The sequence below is a fragment of the Oculina patagonica genome, chromosome 3 (genome assembly GCF_052425735.1).
Source record: "Oculina patagonica isolate OP01 chromosome 3, crgOcupat, whole genome shotgun sequence".
In the NCBI taxonomy this organism is placed as follows: domain Eukaryota; kingdom Metazoa; phylum Cnidaria; class Anthozoa; order Scleractinia; family Oculinidae; genus Oculina; species Oculina patagonica.
This window is the reverse complement of record NC_135760.1, coordinates 1,176,914-1,195,057: the sequence shown is the minus strand read 5'-3', so window position 1 is coordinate 1,195,057 and position 18,144 is coordinate 1,176,914. Positions and strand designations below refer to the sequence as shown.

Below are 18,144 nucleotides of genomic sequence, written 5' to 3'. Positions count from 1 at the left end.
ATGGGCAGCTTGGCTAGTTTCTTACACATTAACAAATCCTTTTTGTTTTAATATTCATGGAAAATTATCTTCATGTGAAGGAAGATGTCCCGGACAATTGTAAGAGCGTTAAACGTTTATTCCGTTTAAAGGGTGTGACTCCATCTCTATCGTGTGCAAGTATGAAAGTCACAAGCCTTTTACAATCGGAGAAAATCCCCTCCGAATATTCCAACAAAAGAGAATCGTTAATGAGCAAATAGTCCACCTTGAAAATGGCCACTTTGGGCAGTTTATAACGTATAAACAAATTCCTATTGTAAACAAATTATAAACAAATTCTTACATCTCCGTCAAAGGGGGATTTCCCGGACAATTGTGTGCGCGTTTGTATGGGTGTGGCGCCATATCTATTGTGTGCTACTATAGCGCCAAAGTCACAAGTCTTTGACACGCAGAAAAAACAACCTCTGAATATTCAAACAATAGAAATCCGTTCATGAGGTTTAATGGCCCAGGTACTGCAGGTCAAGATGGCCAGTTTGAAAGGATGTATACGCAAAATAAATACGCCCAAAACAGGCATCGATATTCCCGAACTTTCTGCAGAATGTTTTCCATCATGATTTACAGCAGTGGATATACTTGCTTTGTAGCCAACTTAAACGTGACAACGAGTACGTGCGAAAGTGATTTTTAAAAGCGTTTTGTTTACTATTTCATATGAATTTTAATACGGGCAAATCTCTGTTTCCAGATTTAGTCATGAAACAGGCCGTCATGCATAATTTAACAACTTCCCGTTTTTATGTCAACACGTTCCAAGAAAATCAATTATTAAATAGAAGTTTCTTGACTCATCGACAAAGTGCTTCAATGCGCATTTAAGAGAGATCTCGAAGAGTGTTTGAGCAATCGCTTGTTGATTGTTTCAGAAGAAACTGCCATTGAGATTTGTGAACAAAACACTAAAGGCTAACGTTGTGACGATTACTGAGCGCAACTTCGCCTGGGCTACGAAAAACACCGCACAGACCATTTCATCAACGGAGTATTTCTGTGCGGGGATGAAATAGCTTCACTATGTGGACATCTGTTATTCCGACGTTTTTCCAGGCCTTTTTCTGTTTCTGGCGTCGACAACCCAAGTCAGAGCGACGTGGGACATCAGAATAGGTAAGCTAAAATAAAATGGAGGTTACAAGAAGTCCGTTCTGGCACTTCTGAGAGCAAGTTAATGGGGCAGTAGAAAACCAAAATCTCTTCAAAGTACATCACTGCAAATTTTTGTTAAAAACGAAACTGAGGTGCATATGTGATGTGCTTGAATTATTACGAATGGTTTGTTGGCATAAAATCTTAAAGTTTAAAAGCTATTTTGCAATAAACTTCCTACTCTCAGTTTTGTTAACAAAACGAAAACCAAAACACAAAATCAAAGCATAAAAAAAACTTCCTTGGTTGAAAAAACCTTTTCAGAGAAAGATCGTACGACATAATTATTCTGTAGTTAAAATGAAATTTGGAACTTAATCAAACAGCGATTGAATTAGAAACAAACTTGCTTAATTAATTTTTGGCTCCGAAAAGCTATTATTACTGTTACTATGTCAGAAACATTAAAGTTTTATGTTGTTTTCGCAGAATTAATAAACTTCTGTGTATTTTCCAAACCGCTGAAGTAAAATTCAAAAATTACATGTATAAAAATTTACCTCGTTTTTCTCTTCATCGAAAAACGGATCATCATAACATTCACTGATAAATGTATTTACCTCAGTTGAAACAGCAAGAATAACTAAGAGCCTTTTTTAGCTAAGATTAACTAATTTCAGGAATAAACATGACAAAGAAACCAGAATATTAATTTATCGTACACAGCATATTGTGGTTAACAAACCAGATGTCGACAAAACACCGTAATGCCAATAAGCATATCAGCTCTGCAGAACATTATTAAGTTTTCACGTGACTTGCCTGAATATACAGTAAACGGATCTCTCAATTTTACTTTGCTCACACATAATTCAAAAAGTAAACAGAATGCAAACAGTTTAAGTTGTCCTTAAATAGAGTCGAAATCCATTTTTAAATGTTGCGCAAGGTGAGCCTAACTCCCCCTGAAGCGGGGTCAAAGATGATTCAGTCGTTTTCACTCAGCTGAAACAGATTAATATTTTATTAGGACAAAGTAAAGTTTACATAATTATTTATTTAAAATTTGCAGCAAAAAGTGGACTTCATCGGGCATGCTGAATTTTCATTCGTTTCTGAAAACACACAAACAGTAGTCTCCATTTGGCGCGAGAGCATGCAAAAAAATTTGACCGCGCGCGGACAATATCTGTTCCGCGAAGCGAACAGTTTTTCAAGAGACGAAGCTCGACGAAAACTGTGATTTTCGAGTAACACATGTCCAAGGACAATTATCAGTGCATATTTTTGACACCAAATAAAGGCTGTTGTGCTAATCATTCGTTCAAATGATTGAACACAAGGCCGCTCATTTTGAAAGCCCTTTTTTGCAAAGCTTTTAAATGTCATCGCAATTCTGTCTGGTCGGTTCAAACTATTGTTAGTCGATCTGTTTAAAATAAATGTCCTGTTATATTGAATCCAATTTAACGATCTACTCGGGAAGAAAATTCAAAGAGCGAACGTAAATTGCAAAGTTCAAAAGTGGGAATATCACTTGCCTGGGGGGGAATCTGATATTCCCCAGTGTTGGCTGCCTCTCGTGACGCGTTAAGACCAATCGCACGCGCGAAAAAAATTTGATGGCTTTTACGTTGCATATGATAAGCTCTTTATTAAAGTTCAGTTTATTCCGCTTTTTAATAAAATGCTTATTCTGTCAGCCAAATGTCTCCGATTCAAAATTGACTTACACTCAATAATCGGGTAAAATTCTGACTGTTTACTTAGTCTAGAAACCACTTTTGTTCTCTATCCAGGGGCCTTGTACAGCAAAGACACCGAAAGCCTTTACAGTGTACTCAACGACGTCTTTAAGAACGAGTTACCACGGATACTAAAGATGTACGACTACAAATTAGTGTTAACTCCTCTGAGGGTTGATGGAAAGGATCTTCTGTCGAGAGGTAGGTAGGACGTGACCACTTAAGATGTGCTCGTGACTATTGATTTGTATATTACGGAGTAGCTGTAGGTAGTTACTTTTTCTCTTATCTTTCACTAATCTCTTATGATTATAATCTTTTTTACCTTCTTTGCTGTCCAGACTGAAATACCATCAAAGATTTCTAGTGGAAAGTTATAAAAAGAATTTAGGGCATTACTATAGACTACGGTCATGCAACTCGAAAATTCTTGTGTGGGATTCATGACATCTTTGTCCTTATGATATTTCTTTTTCTACCTATACTTTTATCTATCGCATTTTACAAACGTTCAACCAGAACTCCCAGCCAAGAAAAAGGCAACTTTCTGGTGCCCTTATCCCGAGTGTTAGTAAGCCCACTTGTTCCACAACCTTTTGTGGCAAATATTCTTTTACAATGGAAGACTTTCTGATCTTCAAAATCTAATCAAATTGTAACACATACTCAAAATTGTCGCGTCAGCGTGCTAAGCAACATTTCTGGCGATAAATAGAGATTCACTCAAGAATTTGAAAATAGATTTTGTGTTTTATTGCAGAGGTAGCATCCTACTTGTCTCCAGTTGTTTCCATCATCGACTTGGCGTGTAAGGACGAAAAAGCCTTTGCCTTAAGTTCTCTTCTTCAAGTGCCTCTGATAAAAGTTGATGCCATTGAAGACGAAACTCCACACAAGTACGCCATGTCAATCAGACCATCCTATCGTGTTGTCAGCAAGGCTTTGTTTGATGTGATGAAATTTTACTCATTTAATCGAGTAGCTGTCGTGTATGACGGTAAGAGTATGTAATATGAACTTATTGACTGAGTTAAAGGACCGGAAAAGAAAATCTATCATTTGGCTCTAGATTATGGCGTTGTACAAAATGACCAAGAGAAAAAATTTTCCTGTCTGGCCCAACCTAACCCAGCAAATAAATAACAATGTTACTAGTTTCTAAAGAAACTGTTGTCGACTTCTTTGGCTGGCGGGTTTTTCAGCTCCATGGGTTTACCAAGTTTTCTTAGATATGAGGCTCCGCTCCCGCTGGAGCTCCGTTGTAACATTTCTAATCGAATTTTTCCGGCAAAAGGTAGCCGCTTCTGTAAGCCTATTTACGAGGTTCTACTGGATGTATAATAAGCCCTTCACTCTTATTTTAATTTCAGCTCGTAAGTCGCGACAGGCGTCAGTCTTCTATGCAGCAACTCGCATGTGGCCTCAGTATAATGCTGAAATGATGCCGGAGCTGCCTTTAGACAATAAATACAAGCTGAGAGAAGCCCTTACCGCCTTACTCAAGTCACATATGAAACAGGTTATCCTCTTCAGTGATCAAAAGGACCTAACGAACATTATGAACGAGGTATCGTGACACGTCATGTGATACACACGCGAATGTATGATTGTGTATGATTGTCGCCTGCGGCGGCCGAGAATAACTACGTATTTATGTTCAAAGTAGTTTAATAGTCGATACAATACAAACTTAATTTATTAATCTGCAGGCCTTATTCGTGGGAATCAATGACAAAGACTTAAAGTGGATAGCCTCCGATTTGGTAAGGCAAAGTTATTTCATCTTTTGCTTATCTAACAATAAAATGTAAATTTGTGTTGGTCCTGATTAACATAAATTAATATTTTGCCGACACGTATCAGAAAACTGGGGCGAGGGTAGTGCGTGAGGCCTCACGTTTAGGCGGTTTGGAAAGTGTCCGTTGAGAAAGTTGTGACATTCTACGGTTAGCCTTCCTCGGCGTCACACTACGTTGTTTAGATTATTTCATCTGTTTATTTATTTGTTACTTTGTTTCTTTTGTAAAATTATTGTAAACCTTAAAACCCCAAAGGTGGCGCCATAGCATTGGTTGGGGGTACACGGTCCCTATTTTTCCCATAGCGGGTTTTTTAGACGTATAATTTGTCTCACGTTATCCGCCATGCTTTCCCGTCACTTTAGACGAATAACGGCCAGGTGGCCAATTTTCCTTAAAGGCTATAAAACAGAACCTTAGTAAATTACGATTAAACACTAATGGGTTCTCATTTTGATCTCAACAGGAAGTGGCTGGCCCTAACAAGACTTACCCCTCCATTCTTGGTATGGTGGGACTAAGTCTTCATCTTGCCAACAAAATCGCGGCAACAGACTACGAAAAAAGAGCATTAGAAGCCATTCAGAGAGGAGCACTTGAATACTCCTTGGTGAGTATCACAAAAACAGAGGAAAGCCCATTCCATCAAGTTGTCGTATAACTGAAAGTGCTTTGATATTTTCACTGACTATATTTTGGCATTCTGGAAATAATTATATTAACGTTTGGATGATAAACTTAGAAGGGCTTTTCATATCAATGCCTGTACGTTTTTATAAACTGTCGGTTTTAATACAATACAATACAATACAATACAATACAATACTGTACCAGTTTATTGCTAATTAAAATGCGGGAGGCTTACAAACTGAGGGAGCGATGAGGGTAAAATGAAACATACATTACCATATATTAACTATAAATAAATTACACAAGATGACTTCGTAACTTAAAATAGCATAAAGACTAATTTACATCAGCTCTCTGGTTTGTACTGAATTGGCTAAGTTAAACCTCAAAACTGACTAGTTACATGTTCAGCCGAATTTAACGACTTTCTAGTGAATAACTTTTCTTTGTGGTCCGCAGGCAATGTACGCCGCAGTATATGATACAGCCGTCGTGGTCGGAAGAGGGATGGAGAAATTCCTGATGAGCGTTGAGGGAAAAAAGATGATCCACTCTTATGGGGTCAATGGTAGCTGTCCTTTGCAAAGCATGGTCAATGAGGATAAAGGACTCGGGCAGAGAGTACTGAATGAGTTAAAAAAGGTTGGAACACGTTCCTGCATGAATACCTGTTTTGGTTATTAGAGAGAGGCATATACCAACTGAATGGCTAATTTTCAGTGGGGAGTAATTTTACTTTCTCATGCACCAACACTTGGCTCGTCTTGCGAATTTCAATAGAGGTTTATCGTCAATAAACTGATAAAGATCGTAAAAGCAAAAAGCTCTCGATGACAAATGGAGAAAAAGGGAGCAAAATTTGCGACAAATTGGGATCATGAAACGACAGATTAGTGATTGAATATATTTCCATTGGCTTTCAGCAGACGTGGTAAAACCTACAATGTGTCTTCTGATAATATAGGGGTAGTTTATGCAGTCAGAAAAAAGCTAGCTAAACCTGTAATGTACAATGATGCACCATAGAAATCGAAACATCCTTTTTGTCGTTTCACAGGTCAGCTTTAAGGGTTTGACAGGAGACGTAAGATTTGATGGTAACTCAGGTGAACGGAAAGTGAAAGATGGCATGGACATTTTGAATGTACTTCCTCAGGATGTCAAAAAGGTACAGTGCGGTTGTATTCCTTTGGCTTTGAAATACGGTTTCTTGGATTAGGACAACAGAGAAAGGTTGGGAAGGGATGGAAAAAAGGGGGAGGTGGGAATTAGTGAGGAGCGGAAAATACTCTTTCTTGCACACCTGCTCCCGCTCTCTTCCACCAATTCTGCCTTTAACCACAACATTTTGCGAAATTTATCCAAGGTGACTAAAAAAAAAAAAAAAAAAAAAAAAAAAAAAAAAAAAAAAAAAAAAAAAAAGCCTCTAAAAAAACAAACAAAACAACACTAGAGAGAAAAAAGAGCCATTTTATCAAAATTAAAGAAGGAAAAAAACAAAGGAAGAAAGGATGTTACCTATTAATTACAAATTGTGTTTAGTAAAGGCCGTGAGATTTCCTATACTAACTTTCTCTTAACCTGCACATTAGGTCGGCTCATGGAAACAAGAGCCTGGTGATAATGGACACTCTGTTTTACCGATGAAAAGCGAAGAACCTCAGTGGCTTGGATGCTTCTATGAATCTGTTAAATGCCATAATCCTGGTTTTCCAGGAACTCGTCCAGTAATGAGGTTACCAAAGCTGAAAGTAACTACAGTGGTGGTAAGGAAATGATATCTCGAGATTAAACATGTACTGTTTTACAAATTTAAAGGTGCTGTACTGCTGGTTTTGTAGACCATATGCGCCCCTTTGATAAAGGTCTTGTCCTTGATAGTGACCTCCCAGTGTTTGTTGGCTGATTCGGAAATAATTTGGTTATAGCCACAATGCCATCAGGAACATAACATATCACTGCAAACATGTTCATAATTTCATATGACAGTTACAAGGTTCCGTTTTGAACCTCCATTTGTTAACGATCAAGATTGCTTGATTGCGTTACAGTTAGACTGATAAGTTGCAAGTGAATGATATTGACATCTTGCCACGTCCACAAAGTATTTTGGTGATCCCGCTCCAAGCAGCTAACGATATACTTAAGCCACCCATTTCCAAATTCTTGAGGGTGACAGCTTATCAAACGTTTAACTGTTTCGTTTCTTTAGGAACCACCATTTGTGGAAATTGTCAATAAGTCAGCAAAGATAGAAGATGTAGCTGGAAAAGTTTCTGAAGGAGTTCTTCAAGGATTTCTCATTGACGTAATTGAAGAACTATCAAAAGAAGCAAAGTTCGAATACGAAATCTACTTAAGAAGTGATGGAAGTTACTCAAAAGTAATCGAGGAACTAAAAAATCAGGTAAACATTTTCTTGTAGCTTGAAGGGTGTTAAAAACTTAAGACATGTACTTGTGATGGTACATACTATAATCAAAAATATCAAAATTATTATTTAAATTTACTAACAATAAATACATTTTTTTTCTTTAAGGAGAAAGATATGGCGCTTGTTCCTATTACAATAACAGCAGAGCGCGAGTTGAGTATCGACTTCAGCAAGCCATTTATGGACTTTAGTCTGAGTCTTATCATGCAGAAAGCGGGTGAACCGCCCATCAATAACTTTGCTTTTCTTCAACCTTTCACTGGTGGAGTGTGGCTGTCCACAATTGGAGTGGTAAGCGCAGTTACTATCGTTACACTTAAATATCAAAATTTTCCTTCCTGTTTTATCCGTGTGTGCAAAAGTGTTTTAAGTTTTGCAACCAGTTGCCATCCGTATGATACCGTAAGGTACCTAAATCCAAACCTTACTCCAAAACATCCATATGGTACCTAAGTCCCTTATACATTGCACAACTAATACTATTTAAAATTCAATTTCTTTCAATAATTTTAATAAGTTCAACCCCACCCTCAAAAGTAGGCCAACCAGAGCTTGCTATTGGACCTTTACGGTAGATTGACTTGTTTAAGTGCTATTTACGTATCCTTATTTGAATGTCTACGTTCTCTTTCAGGTCCTTTTTATCACGATAATGATGTGTGTCATGGACTATTTGAGCCCGTTTGGTTACCGTGCCCGAGCTCGTGAATCAGATGAAGAGCCTGGAAATGAGTTTAACCTGTTGAACAGCCTGTGGTTCGCTACAGCTTCCGTTTTACAGCAAGGTCCTGACAACACTCCTCTGGCACCTTCCGGTCGTCTGTTAGCTTCTACGTTTTGGTTCTTCATTTTGATTTTAATTTCTACCTACACGGCAAATCTCGCTGCCTTTTTTACAAGTAAGTAAATATCAAATCTGCAAAGCATCGTGAAAAGCAGAAGGAGAATTGTAATGCATTAAATAAAAGAAGATTTAAATATCTTCTTTCCCTCTTTTCTCTAGTCAAACGCACAGCAGACACTATCAATTCTTTAGAAGCTCTTGCAAATCAAGACAGCGAAGACATTATAAAATATGGAGTCAAGGATGGAGGCTCAGTGTATAAGTTCTTCGAAACGTCCGAGGACTCGTTGTACAGAAAAATGTTCTCTCATATGAGAGAATACAAGACCTTTGTAGAAAGCACCAAAGCGGGAGTGGAACGAGCAAGGGAAGAAAAATACGCTTACATAACGGAATATCCATACCTTGAGTACTACAACCAACAGAAACCTTGCAATACGAGACTGTTGAAAAATCTGATTCAAACGAAGAGCTATGGAATTGGGCTGCAAAGAAACTCTCCATACACCAACATAATTACAGTCGCCATTTTAAAGGTACGTATTGAGGGAGGTACATGACAAGTGGTAGTTTTGGCATGTCTGAGTTTGTTGTCGTACACGAAAAGTCTTTGATTAATTTGTCTGTTTACAAATAACACCAGCAATAGCAGATGCCTTGAATCGACCCTGCAAGATCGTTTACTCCGCATATCAGAGCACGTCACAGCAAGGTTTCCAAGGGTTTTCGAATACAGTTGTTTGTTACTCTGCTACTCTGGTTTTGTCTGTGACCTTAGGCCTCGTTTAATAACTGGCTCGAAATCTCAAGTGCAATTCATATCAAACCAAACCTGCCCTTTGAATTGGATTTTTGATCCATGTCTTTGAAAACAATCGAAAGAGGGATCTGTTGGCATTTTAGTGGTACTTGTAGCGGAGCTGCGGAGCGTAGCCCCATAACCTTTTTGGTTATGGAGAAAAGAAAATCATGCATGCATGGAAATAGGAGAACCAAGCATTTGATTTGACCATGATGGTCATCATGGTCATGCATGGCCCGTAAGTTTGACGAAGATTGAGATGGATTCCAACTCATGACAACCTTAAAAACTTTAAGCTGAATATTTAATATACGACATCCATGGGCGACCTTTTCAGTTCATTTTATTAGTTGTTCGACACTATTCAGATTAAGCTAGCTTTACGTTTTTATTTCTAGCTGCGAGAAAAGAACTTTATTGAAAAGACACGTCAAAGATGGTGGGACGATCGCAGTCAGTGTCCAAAACCTTCACAGAAAAAAACTGGCAATACACAGAGCCTCGACGTGAACAACTTGGCCGGCGTGTTCATTATTCTACTGGGTGGTGTCGTAGTCTCAATTGTCCTGGTCGTTATCGAGATACGCTGCCGGAAGCTGGTAGTTCTCTTCACAAACAGCCAGGTAAAGTATTATTTATATCTTGTCTGTCTTTTTTGATGTAGTAATGTAAAATGATATTGATGTTACCAAGTTAAAATTTAAAGAAAAAATAATTAGTTTTTATTTTGGAAAATATTGAACGACTGAACAGTTATAAACAACTTGAACAACAACGGGGACATCTGCCCGCTAGCTCTCATTCGAACGATCTCACTCTAGAATTGCATTTAGTGATTTTTTAATGTTAGAGCCACAAGTATTATAGCAAAATAAACAGGAAATTAAATGGACTTTAAATAACTTTGTACAGCAAAAAAAAAAAAACAGGACACATGATTAAAAGTACCACTATAACAACAGCTTTCATTGGACACACATCCACAGATTTTTAAGTTACACCAGCATTACTACAATACACTACCAATACCATAGTGATACCATACCATACCATACCATACCATACCATACCATACCATACCATACATACCACATACATACATACATACAACAACCAACCAACCATACCATACCATACCATTCCATACCATACCATACCATACCATACACAATACCATACACAATACAATGATACTTTATTTAGAGGAACACTTAGCTAAAAAGCTAGTTTACAGGTTTGCCACTAAAATAAGAATAAAATAGAAAAATAAAAACTTCTAAGAAGTGTATAAATCGCCTAAGCTATCACTACATTATCATTGTTTCATCGACCCAATGTTTGCCATTGACATTTAATTTAAGGGTAAATGGATATAACTAAAGGAAGGAAGGGTGGAAGTTTCGGAAAAACCGTTTTGGTTTACCTGCTAATGTTGTTTGAAATACGTAACGAATATTAGACAAGAAAACAAACCTATAAAAAAAGATGTGTGAAGTAGCTACATGGAAAAGGAAATGAATTTCATGTATAAAATCAAGAAAACAGCTCGCAAACAACTTATTTCAAATGGACCATTTTAACGTGTATCAGGCAAGAAGTCTCTAAATTGGGCTAAAATCTATAAGAGTACAACAAACAGAATTACTTGAAAAACTGAAGGTTGAATTTCAGACAACATTTGGCAGGACGTAACCTTGTAGTTGTTGCGAGTTGTTTGATATCGTGGAATTCATTTCCTTTTGTAGCAAGCCCTCAAGCGACGTCTGAGTCGCGAGTCACGTGAACAATCACGTGACCACAACAACACCCGCATGAGAATGGGAGTGGTATTGTCACAAGGAGACAGGGTGCTCAATCCAGTACGACAGCCGGAGCCTCAAACTACTGGCTGGAAAAAGTGGTTTGGAATGGATTAGAGGAAGTAAGACATAAATCAACTTTGTTTAACGATGGTAGCACACAACAGTGTGACGGCTTACAAACCTGTTGCTCTCGAAGAATGTGCATGTCCGTAAAGGCTTTTAAATATCTTTAGTCTAGAACCACAAGAAATGGCACCTTTATTGAAGCGATCGAAAACACTAGGAAAGACTTTTATTCATGCCCCATCCTAAATATTAACGCCTTAAGCTTCAGTGCAGCCAGAGCAGTGCACAACTGTTTTAATCTTTAACAAAAGTAGACCATATTTCTAGATAAGTTTATGTGTTCCTTTAAAGGCTCGGCCCACTTTCTGCTTCTTCAACATTACGCACAAATTTTTTAAAGTTTGTCCGATACACAATATAAACATAACGTGCAGGCACAACTATCAGCACAGGCAGCCCAGGCTCTCTCGTTAATTATTTGCAACGGTCGTTGTCGGTTCGACTCAAACGATCGAAAAATATGCTTCATAAATTGACGAATTTCAGATCTTTCGTTCCTAAATTACAATAAACTGTAAGCCATATAAATAAAGATCACTTACCTATTGTTGATTGTCTGCTTTTGTGTGATTTTGAGGGGTTTTGGGACGTTTATTTCCCACTTGCCGCTGCAAGTGAGGAATAACGCCCCACTACTAGTTGTAATTTAGGAACGAAAGATCTCAAATTCGTCAATTTATGAAGCATATTTTTCGATCGCTTGAAACGAACCGACAACGACCGTTGCAAATAATTATCGAGAGAGCCTGGGTCAGCCTGTGCTATCAGGTGTTTCCTACCTTATGACAACGTGTCTAACCCCAAAATGTCGATGTCAGTTTTGACATTTGATTCCTGAAAAACAGTAAGCAGCTGCGGTTCTTGGCTACCTAATTCGCCTTTAGCTATCCATTTGAATTTTGGTTACGTTATTGTAAATATCAGAATGACTTTCTTGCTCTGTCGGCAGTTACGTAAAATGTCGCAGCTTGTGGCCACGTCAACTGAAAATGTTGTGCGTTATGTCGAGTGTAAAGACGCGTCGTGTTTCCGGGCCCTTAATGCATTTCAACTGTTTTTTATACAGTATCTTCTGTTTCAGTGCCGCAAAGATGAAGATGATGAAGACGATGATGACATACCCATGGAAAACATCCGATATGTTGAGCCCGGAATCAAGCAACAAAACGTGATTAATCTGAAGCACTTTGATAAGTACGCTTACGCCCCCGAAAGCAAACTCTGAAAGAGCAGTGCAACTTCAGCTGCAGTATCTGCATAAGGTCTCTGATGATACATGACTGGTACCAAAGTGGTCATACCACCTAACTACTGAAAAACAGGTTTAACTGGTAATCAGAACGAGGTATATTAAACGTCCCTGTTAAGCTAAAACGCACTGTTGAAGTACGTCTAGACACTGGGGTGTGCTTCCTTTACTAAAAAAATAAATAATAGTAATACAAATTGTATAATTTTGGTCGGACACAGAATGCTTTTTTAAAGGAGCTTTGTCATGAGTTTTTAAAATGTGTAAAATTGCCTTAAAGTTGAAGAAAACTTCAAACAGTCGCTTGCTAAGGTAGAAAACTGACAAAGAGGTGACAGTGAACCAAGATGGAAACAAGTTGGGATTGGTGATCCTTAATACGGATTTTGAACGAAGAAGTTAAAAAATTAAGCTAAAATTTTCTAATGCAGCATCCATGACGTAGCGCCTTTAATGCTTACAAGCTGCCAGACAGTATTTGTTATGAATTTTTTCATAGCGAAAGCAATGCACCAGTTTAGCTTTTTAATCGTTTACGCTTAAAAATGGCCACACGAAGACATGTTTATTACCTAAAACTTGCCGGAAGAAATAATGATATTAAGACTAATTTTTAGTCAATTGAAAAGAGTGGAATATGTTATTTGCAAAATAAATAATATGCTACTAAATAGTTTCCGATAAACGGTCAGAATCTCTCCTTACAGAGCATTTTCAAGTAAATATTCACATAATCCCAGTAAAATCACAAAATCATAAAATTCACAAAATCACATAATTGTTAGTTAATTTAATGTATTTTAACATTATTTTTTATAATAAATTCTTGTCAATTCTGGAAATATTTTAAACTACGTATTAGTTAATATGTCTGTTTATATTTCCTGCAGTTTGAGCTTTCTTTCCATGGTTTTCTGCAAAAGCTTACATGCATATCTAATATATCTAGTGATTCACACTGAAAATCAGATTCTTCTGAAAATTAATAACATTTCTTAATCATTAATAAAATGGTACCTGGTGTTATCCGCTACTTTAAATTCGAAAAGGTACTTGGGAGCAAATCAACCGTCTAAATCATTCATACTAATAAAGCTGTAGTCACAGTAAAAAGCACTTGGTTTCTTGTGCCATTATCAAAATTGAGCTTATTTTACGTATTCACAAGGTTCTAATCCAGAAAATCCTGAACATTCCAATCAGTATACTCCGACTCTTACCACAAAGCTTTTTTAATTTCTCATTTTTGGAAACGTCTTTTCAGTCTCTGTTCAATAAAACACTTTCAGAATGATTTGGAAGGGCAGCATTCAATCGAGGCTGAACTGGCTCCCGCCCACGCCTTTTTCGCCTGTATAAGTGGCTACAAGTTTCCTTCGCTTGAACAAGCACTATTTGGTACTGTTTACCCAGATTTAGATGTGTAACTGCTTTTAAACCTTCTCGTAATAAAAAACATTAAAAAAGTAGTTTGTTTTTTTATTTAAATTAAAAGTTGATACTAAGTGGAATTGTGGGTCGAGTGTGTTTATGCAATGTTTATAAAATGAAGCTGAGAGAAAATGCTGCATCGTATAACAGTACAGATGGATCAATTTAACTGAGATGAGTTCTTTGTTTTGGCGGAATGCTGCATAAGTTGCTACTAGGGCCATGCATTTTCAAGTTTGTTTTTGCCAGTTTCAAAACAAATCCTGGTAAACATCGATATAAATCCTCCCCTTTTTTAAAGAAATTCGAACTCGGAATGCTCCTTTTTCGACTTTTTGAAATATACATAACTCACGGCTCCGAAGTTTTGCAATACCGCCTTGATAAGGAGCGAATGAAAGCAACCACGCTGTTGCTAGAATGAACGAGAAGAGTGGAATTCTTGGAACCGGACAGCTTAAGAGGTCAGTCGGTCAGTCAGTCAGTCAGTCAGTCAGTCAGTCAGTCAGTCAGTCAGTCAGTCAGTCAGTCAGTCAGTCAGTCAATCAATCAGTCAGTCAATGAGTCAGTCAGTCCGTCAGTGAGTCAGTGAGTCAGTGAGTCAGTCAGTCAGTCTGTCAGTCAGTCAGTCAGTCAGTCAGTCAGTCAGTCAGTCAGTCAGTCAGTCAGTCAGTCAGTCAGTCAGTCAATGAATCAACAAACCGACCAAACAACCAATCAGCCAGCCCACCGACCAACCTACCGCCTGATCAACCTACCAAACAACTAACTACTTTCTCTTGTTTTGATTTGCCCAACTTTCGTTTGGAGGTGTGGGGGGTGCGGGTTAAATTTGTTTGAAATAAGATGTAAATAAAGAATGAATAAAACAGGGATGCACGAGCAATTCGGGTCTACTTCAGTTTATTTTGGTGTCAAATTTTATGTGAAACCTCCAATTACAGTGATTTTTAAAACATACCATTCGGCCATTATCCTCTCTTAACCAACCTGCACCTGTCATTCATCAGCGTGTGATTACTTTGAGTTGTCCGCCTCACAGAGTATTTTACGTTTTGATTGGCTGTGCGATGGGGTGCAATAAAAACATGTCAAACAGGCGTCAAAAAAATAATAATATTCGAAAACGGTCGTCAAGTGTGCGGCAACAGGGCGACTGTTTTGTGGACTTTTATGGAATCGTTATCTTTGATAAAAAATTTTACTGAAGCATACTGGCGAAAAGTCGTTTCGTTCTGTGCAATTTTCATTTCCAACATGCCTTTTGCTATTACGTTAACCGAAACAATATTGATTCAGCTGCCTTTATGAGTTTTTCGTTGCCCTTTGTCTTACCGCAAATTTAAATATACAGCAGTAGTCCAATATAAAAACCTGTGTTTTAGAAATTAAACATTGTTTTTTGTTATTAGTTTCATAATGAGAAACGGCAAGATGAATATGAGCTCTTTCATTTGAATAAAATAACTTGAAGATAATACCTATATTTGTTTTTTTGTATTTTATTTAAACGGAAATACCGCTATTTATTTATTAAAAGCGAGTACGTAGATAAGACCGTTTTTGTGTTGAAAATCGTCCAATATTTTTAAGGGAAAAAAATGTTCGTGCATTTCACTCTTAATGTTTTCTTGGCACTGGGATTATCTCCGATGTTATCAACCAGGTAAATAAGTCAATTACACCAAATTTTGGTTTACTTCACAAAATATATTGACCACAGGTTTTCGCTAATGCTTTTAGATTTATTCAGTGTGAATAAAATTTTAACTGTTACCATGGAAACGCGTTCTAGTTTAGCTAAAAATACACTGAGCAATACTTGTGGTATCACACACACACACGCAAAAAAATGACTGACATTACATATTTTAACTTGCTGCAAACCTTTCATGAGATCTGAATAAATTTGAAACTGAAATCAGATCAGATGAGTCTTTAAAGATGATTTTTAAGAATGTGGCGTTCTTCGTTGACCAAAATAATTAAACTAGTCTCATTTGCCATTAGAATTGATTTTCAGACTTCACTTAAAATCTTTAATTATGTAGAAAATCCTTACAGCGAGGCAGTGGTGTTGGCAGGTGTACCATAAACATTTCTGGTCCAAAAACGTCTTTTATTCAACTCTTTAGTTGATAAAATACTGTATTTTTTCCTTTAAACGTATAAGTACCAATATACAAGCTTTATGTTTGCAAATTCAAATTTCAGTGTTCCTTTTCCTTTGGTTCCCGGTAACTACACTAATTAATGCTGTCGCCACCATTTTGCTAAAGACTCTTGTTTTCTAGCAAAGTTGATGTATTTGTTTTCTTAATGCCGGCCATATTTCTGTTTGAAACAGACGCCAGCTCTACCGAGTTTGAACAACCAACGCTTTCACTTACATCAATGCGTAGAGAATTATTTTTTCTACAAATCCCCATCAGTGCTCCGCGAAAAGCTTTGCTTCGTACCCAGTATACAATTGGATTTACAACGGAAGTTAAACCCACAGAAAATGTTGAGAGCATTCTGGCAAATCGCGGGACATCCACTGGAGTGAACATTAAAAATCCTAGAATAATTGTTGGCACATAACATATGGCAAATAGGCATATCACTATGAAGATCGTGTTTGTTAGTTTCACCTCTTGTGCGTTTATTATTTCCAGCTGCCTAGAGCTCGAGCCTTGAGCAAACAGCGAATGGACTTGGCGATTTCTTCTCTTCATGGCTTTGGAAATCTTTGAATAACACGTTACAATGACTGTCGTATTAACAATCAAGAAGAAAAATAAGAACATGTTGTAGGATTCACTGGAGGTGTGATCGTGGATACAGAGAGCGTAGAACGGTTCAAACTGATACCGTCCCCATCCGAGAAGAGGCATGGTGGCGAACGCAAACGATGTAGCCCAAACGACTGAGATCAATATGCAGACTGTTTTTACTTTGAATATTCCACGATGCTTGACTGGGTGGACTGTGGCGTAGTACCTTGTAACGCTTGTGACAGTCAGGGTTAAAAGACTGCAGGAGTAGGAGACGTACGTTTGGAAAGCCTGAAATTGGCAAACGCTTTCGTGGAATCCCCAGATACCATTGACGAGAACAGAGATGAGAATTGGGAAGCTGACGACTGCGCTGAGGATATCAGCAGCGGCCAGATTTAAGAGGAGGAAGTTTGGCACCGTTCTTAGAAGCCGGTTTCGAGAAATTGCCAAGCAGACGGTAAGATTACCAGTTAACGCCAGGATCATGAAAATTACCGCAGCACCTGACTCCAAAACGACCAGAAATGTTGAGCGAGGTGGAAGACTCAATGTGAAGTTCATGATAATATATATTCAGATAAAACGGCAGTCAGTATTTTAAGAACTAATCTTTCTAACGGATCTATTGAAAATCTTTCAAATGCCACCGGGTGATGATTAAGAAAGTTCTTATATTTAAATCCTCGCGAAACAACTTCCTCTAATTTGGATCACTGAATGAATAGAATGCCTTCCAGAAGGATTAATATAACGAGACAAAAAGCGACATTTGAGTAAACAAAACTGACAGCTGACATCGTTTTTAAGTGCGCAAGTAAACTCATCGACCATTTTAAATGAAATGCAGCTTCGTTTGCCTTAAAGGACAAGATTTGCTGATAGGAGCATCTGGCAAGGCCATTAGCCATGCGAAGAGTCCCAAATGTATTGCTGAGTGACACTTGTCAATATAAATTTTGAGTAACGCGCCACGATGATTGGTCATCTAGTTACATGTATGTGAAAAGCAGTTCCTGTGTATTCATTGGCTTTTATTTATGAAACAGCTCGAACAAACACTCAATCACTCAGCGCAAAGGCCCGTCTATTTGTAATACATGCATGTTCGATGGGGATCTCCAAAGTCTAGACTTTGGTGACCATTCTATAGCTATATAGTGAACGATCTAAGAAGACGACACAGGATGTTGGCCGATAAACTAAATATTAACTTGCGACTCGGCTGAGTTTCGATTTTCTTTTATTACCAAAGTGGGTATTTCAGAGTGGGTGTTGGAAAGTCACGGAATTATTCACAGTGATCGAACAAAAAAGAATACGTCAAAAATATGAGATTGCGTACCGAAAATCTGCCTATAAAATGATGCATTGATAACAGCTTAATTATTA

At 37.7% G+C, this 18,144-nt stretch overlaps 2 protein-coding genes across 3 annotated transcripts; one reads left to right on the top strand and one right to left on the bottom strand.

The window, feature by feature from the left end:
• The first annotated feature begins 876 nt into the window (after positions 1 to 876).
• On the top strand, positions 877 to 14,063 carry LOC144646047 (glutamate receptor 2-like). Of its 2 annotated transcripts, XM_078505571.1 has the most exons (16): positions 877 to 1,155; positions 2,934 to 3,080; positions 3,640 to 3,876; positions 4,250 to 4,446; positions 4,589 to 4,642; positions 5,145 to 5,288; positions 5,768 to 5,950; positions 6,366 to 6,476; positions 6,901 to 7,074; positions 7,521 to 7,715; positions 7,848 to 8,033; positions 8,377 to 8,641; positions 8,746 to 9,122; positions 9,787 to 10,011; positions 11,134 to 11,309; positions 12,398 to 12,508. In XM_078505571.1, exons 2-15 carry the CDS (start codon positions 3,017 to 3,019, stop codon positions 11,302 to 11,304), a joined length of 2,583 nt encoding a protein of 860 aa, XP_078361697.1. In that variant the 5' UTR covers positions 877 to 1,155; positions 2,934 to 3,016; the 3' UTR covers positions 11,305 to 11,309; positions 12,398 to 12,508. The 2 variants fall into 2 exon arrangements, with proteins under 2 accessions (XP_078361697.1, XP_078361698.1); XM_078505572.1 differs by lacking the exon at positions 11,134 to 11,309 and having other exon boundaries at positions 880 to 1,155; positions 12,398 to 14,063.
• A 1,918-nt stretch (positions 14,064 to 15,981) lies between these two features.
• On the bottom strand, positions 15,982 to 17,876 carry LOC144645535 (adenosine receptor A3-like). Its single transcript, XM_078505113.1, has one exon. The coding sequence runs from the start codon at positions 17,314 to 17,316 to the stop codon at positions 16,270 to 16,272; it is 1,047 nt and encodes a 348-aa protein (XP_078361239.1). The 5' UTR covers positions 17,317 to 17,876; the 3' UTR covers positions 15,982 to 16,269.
• Positions 17,877 to 18,144: the final 268 nt, after the last annotated feature.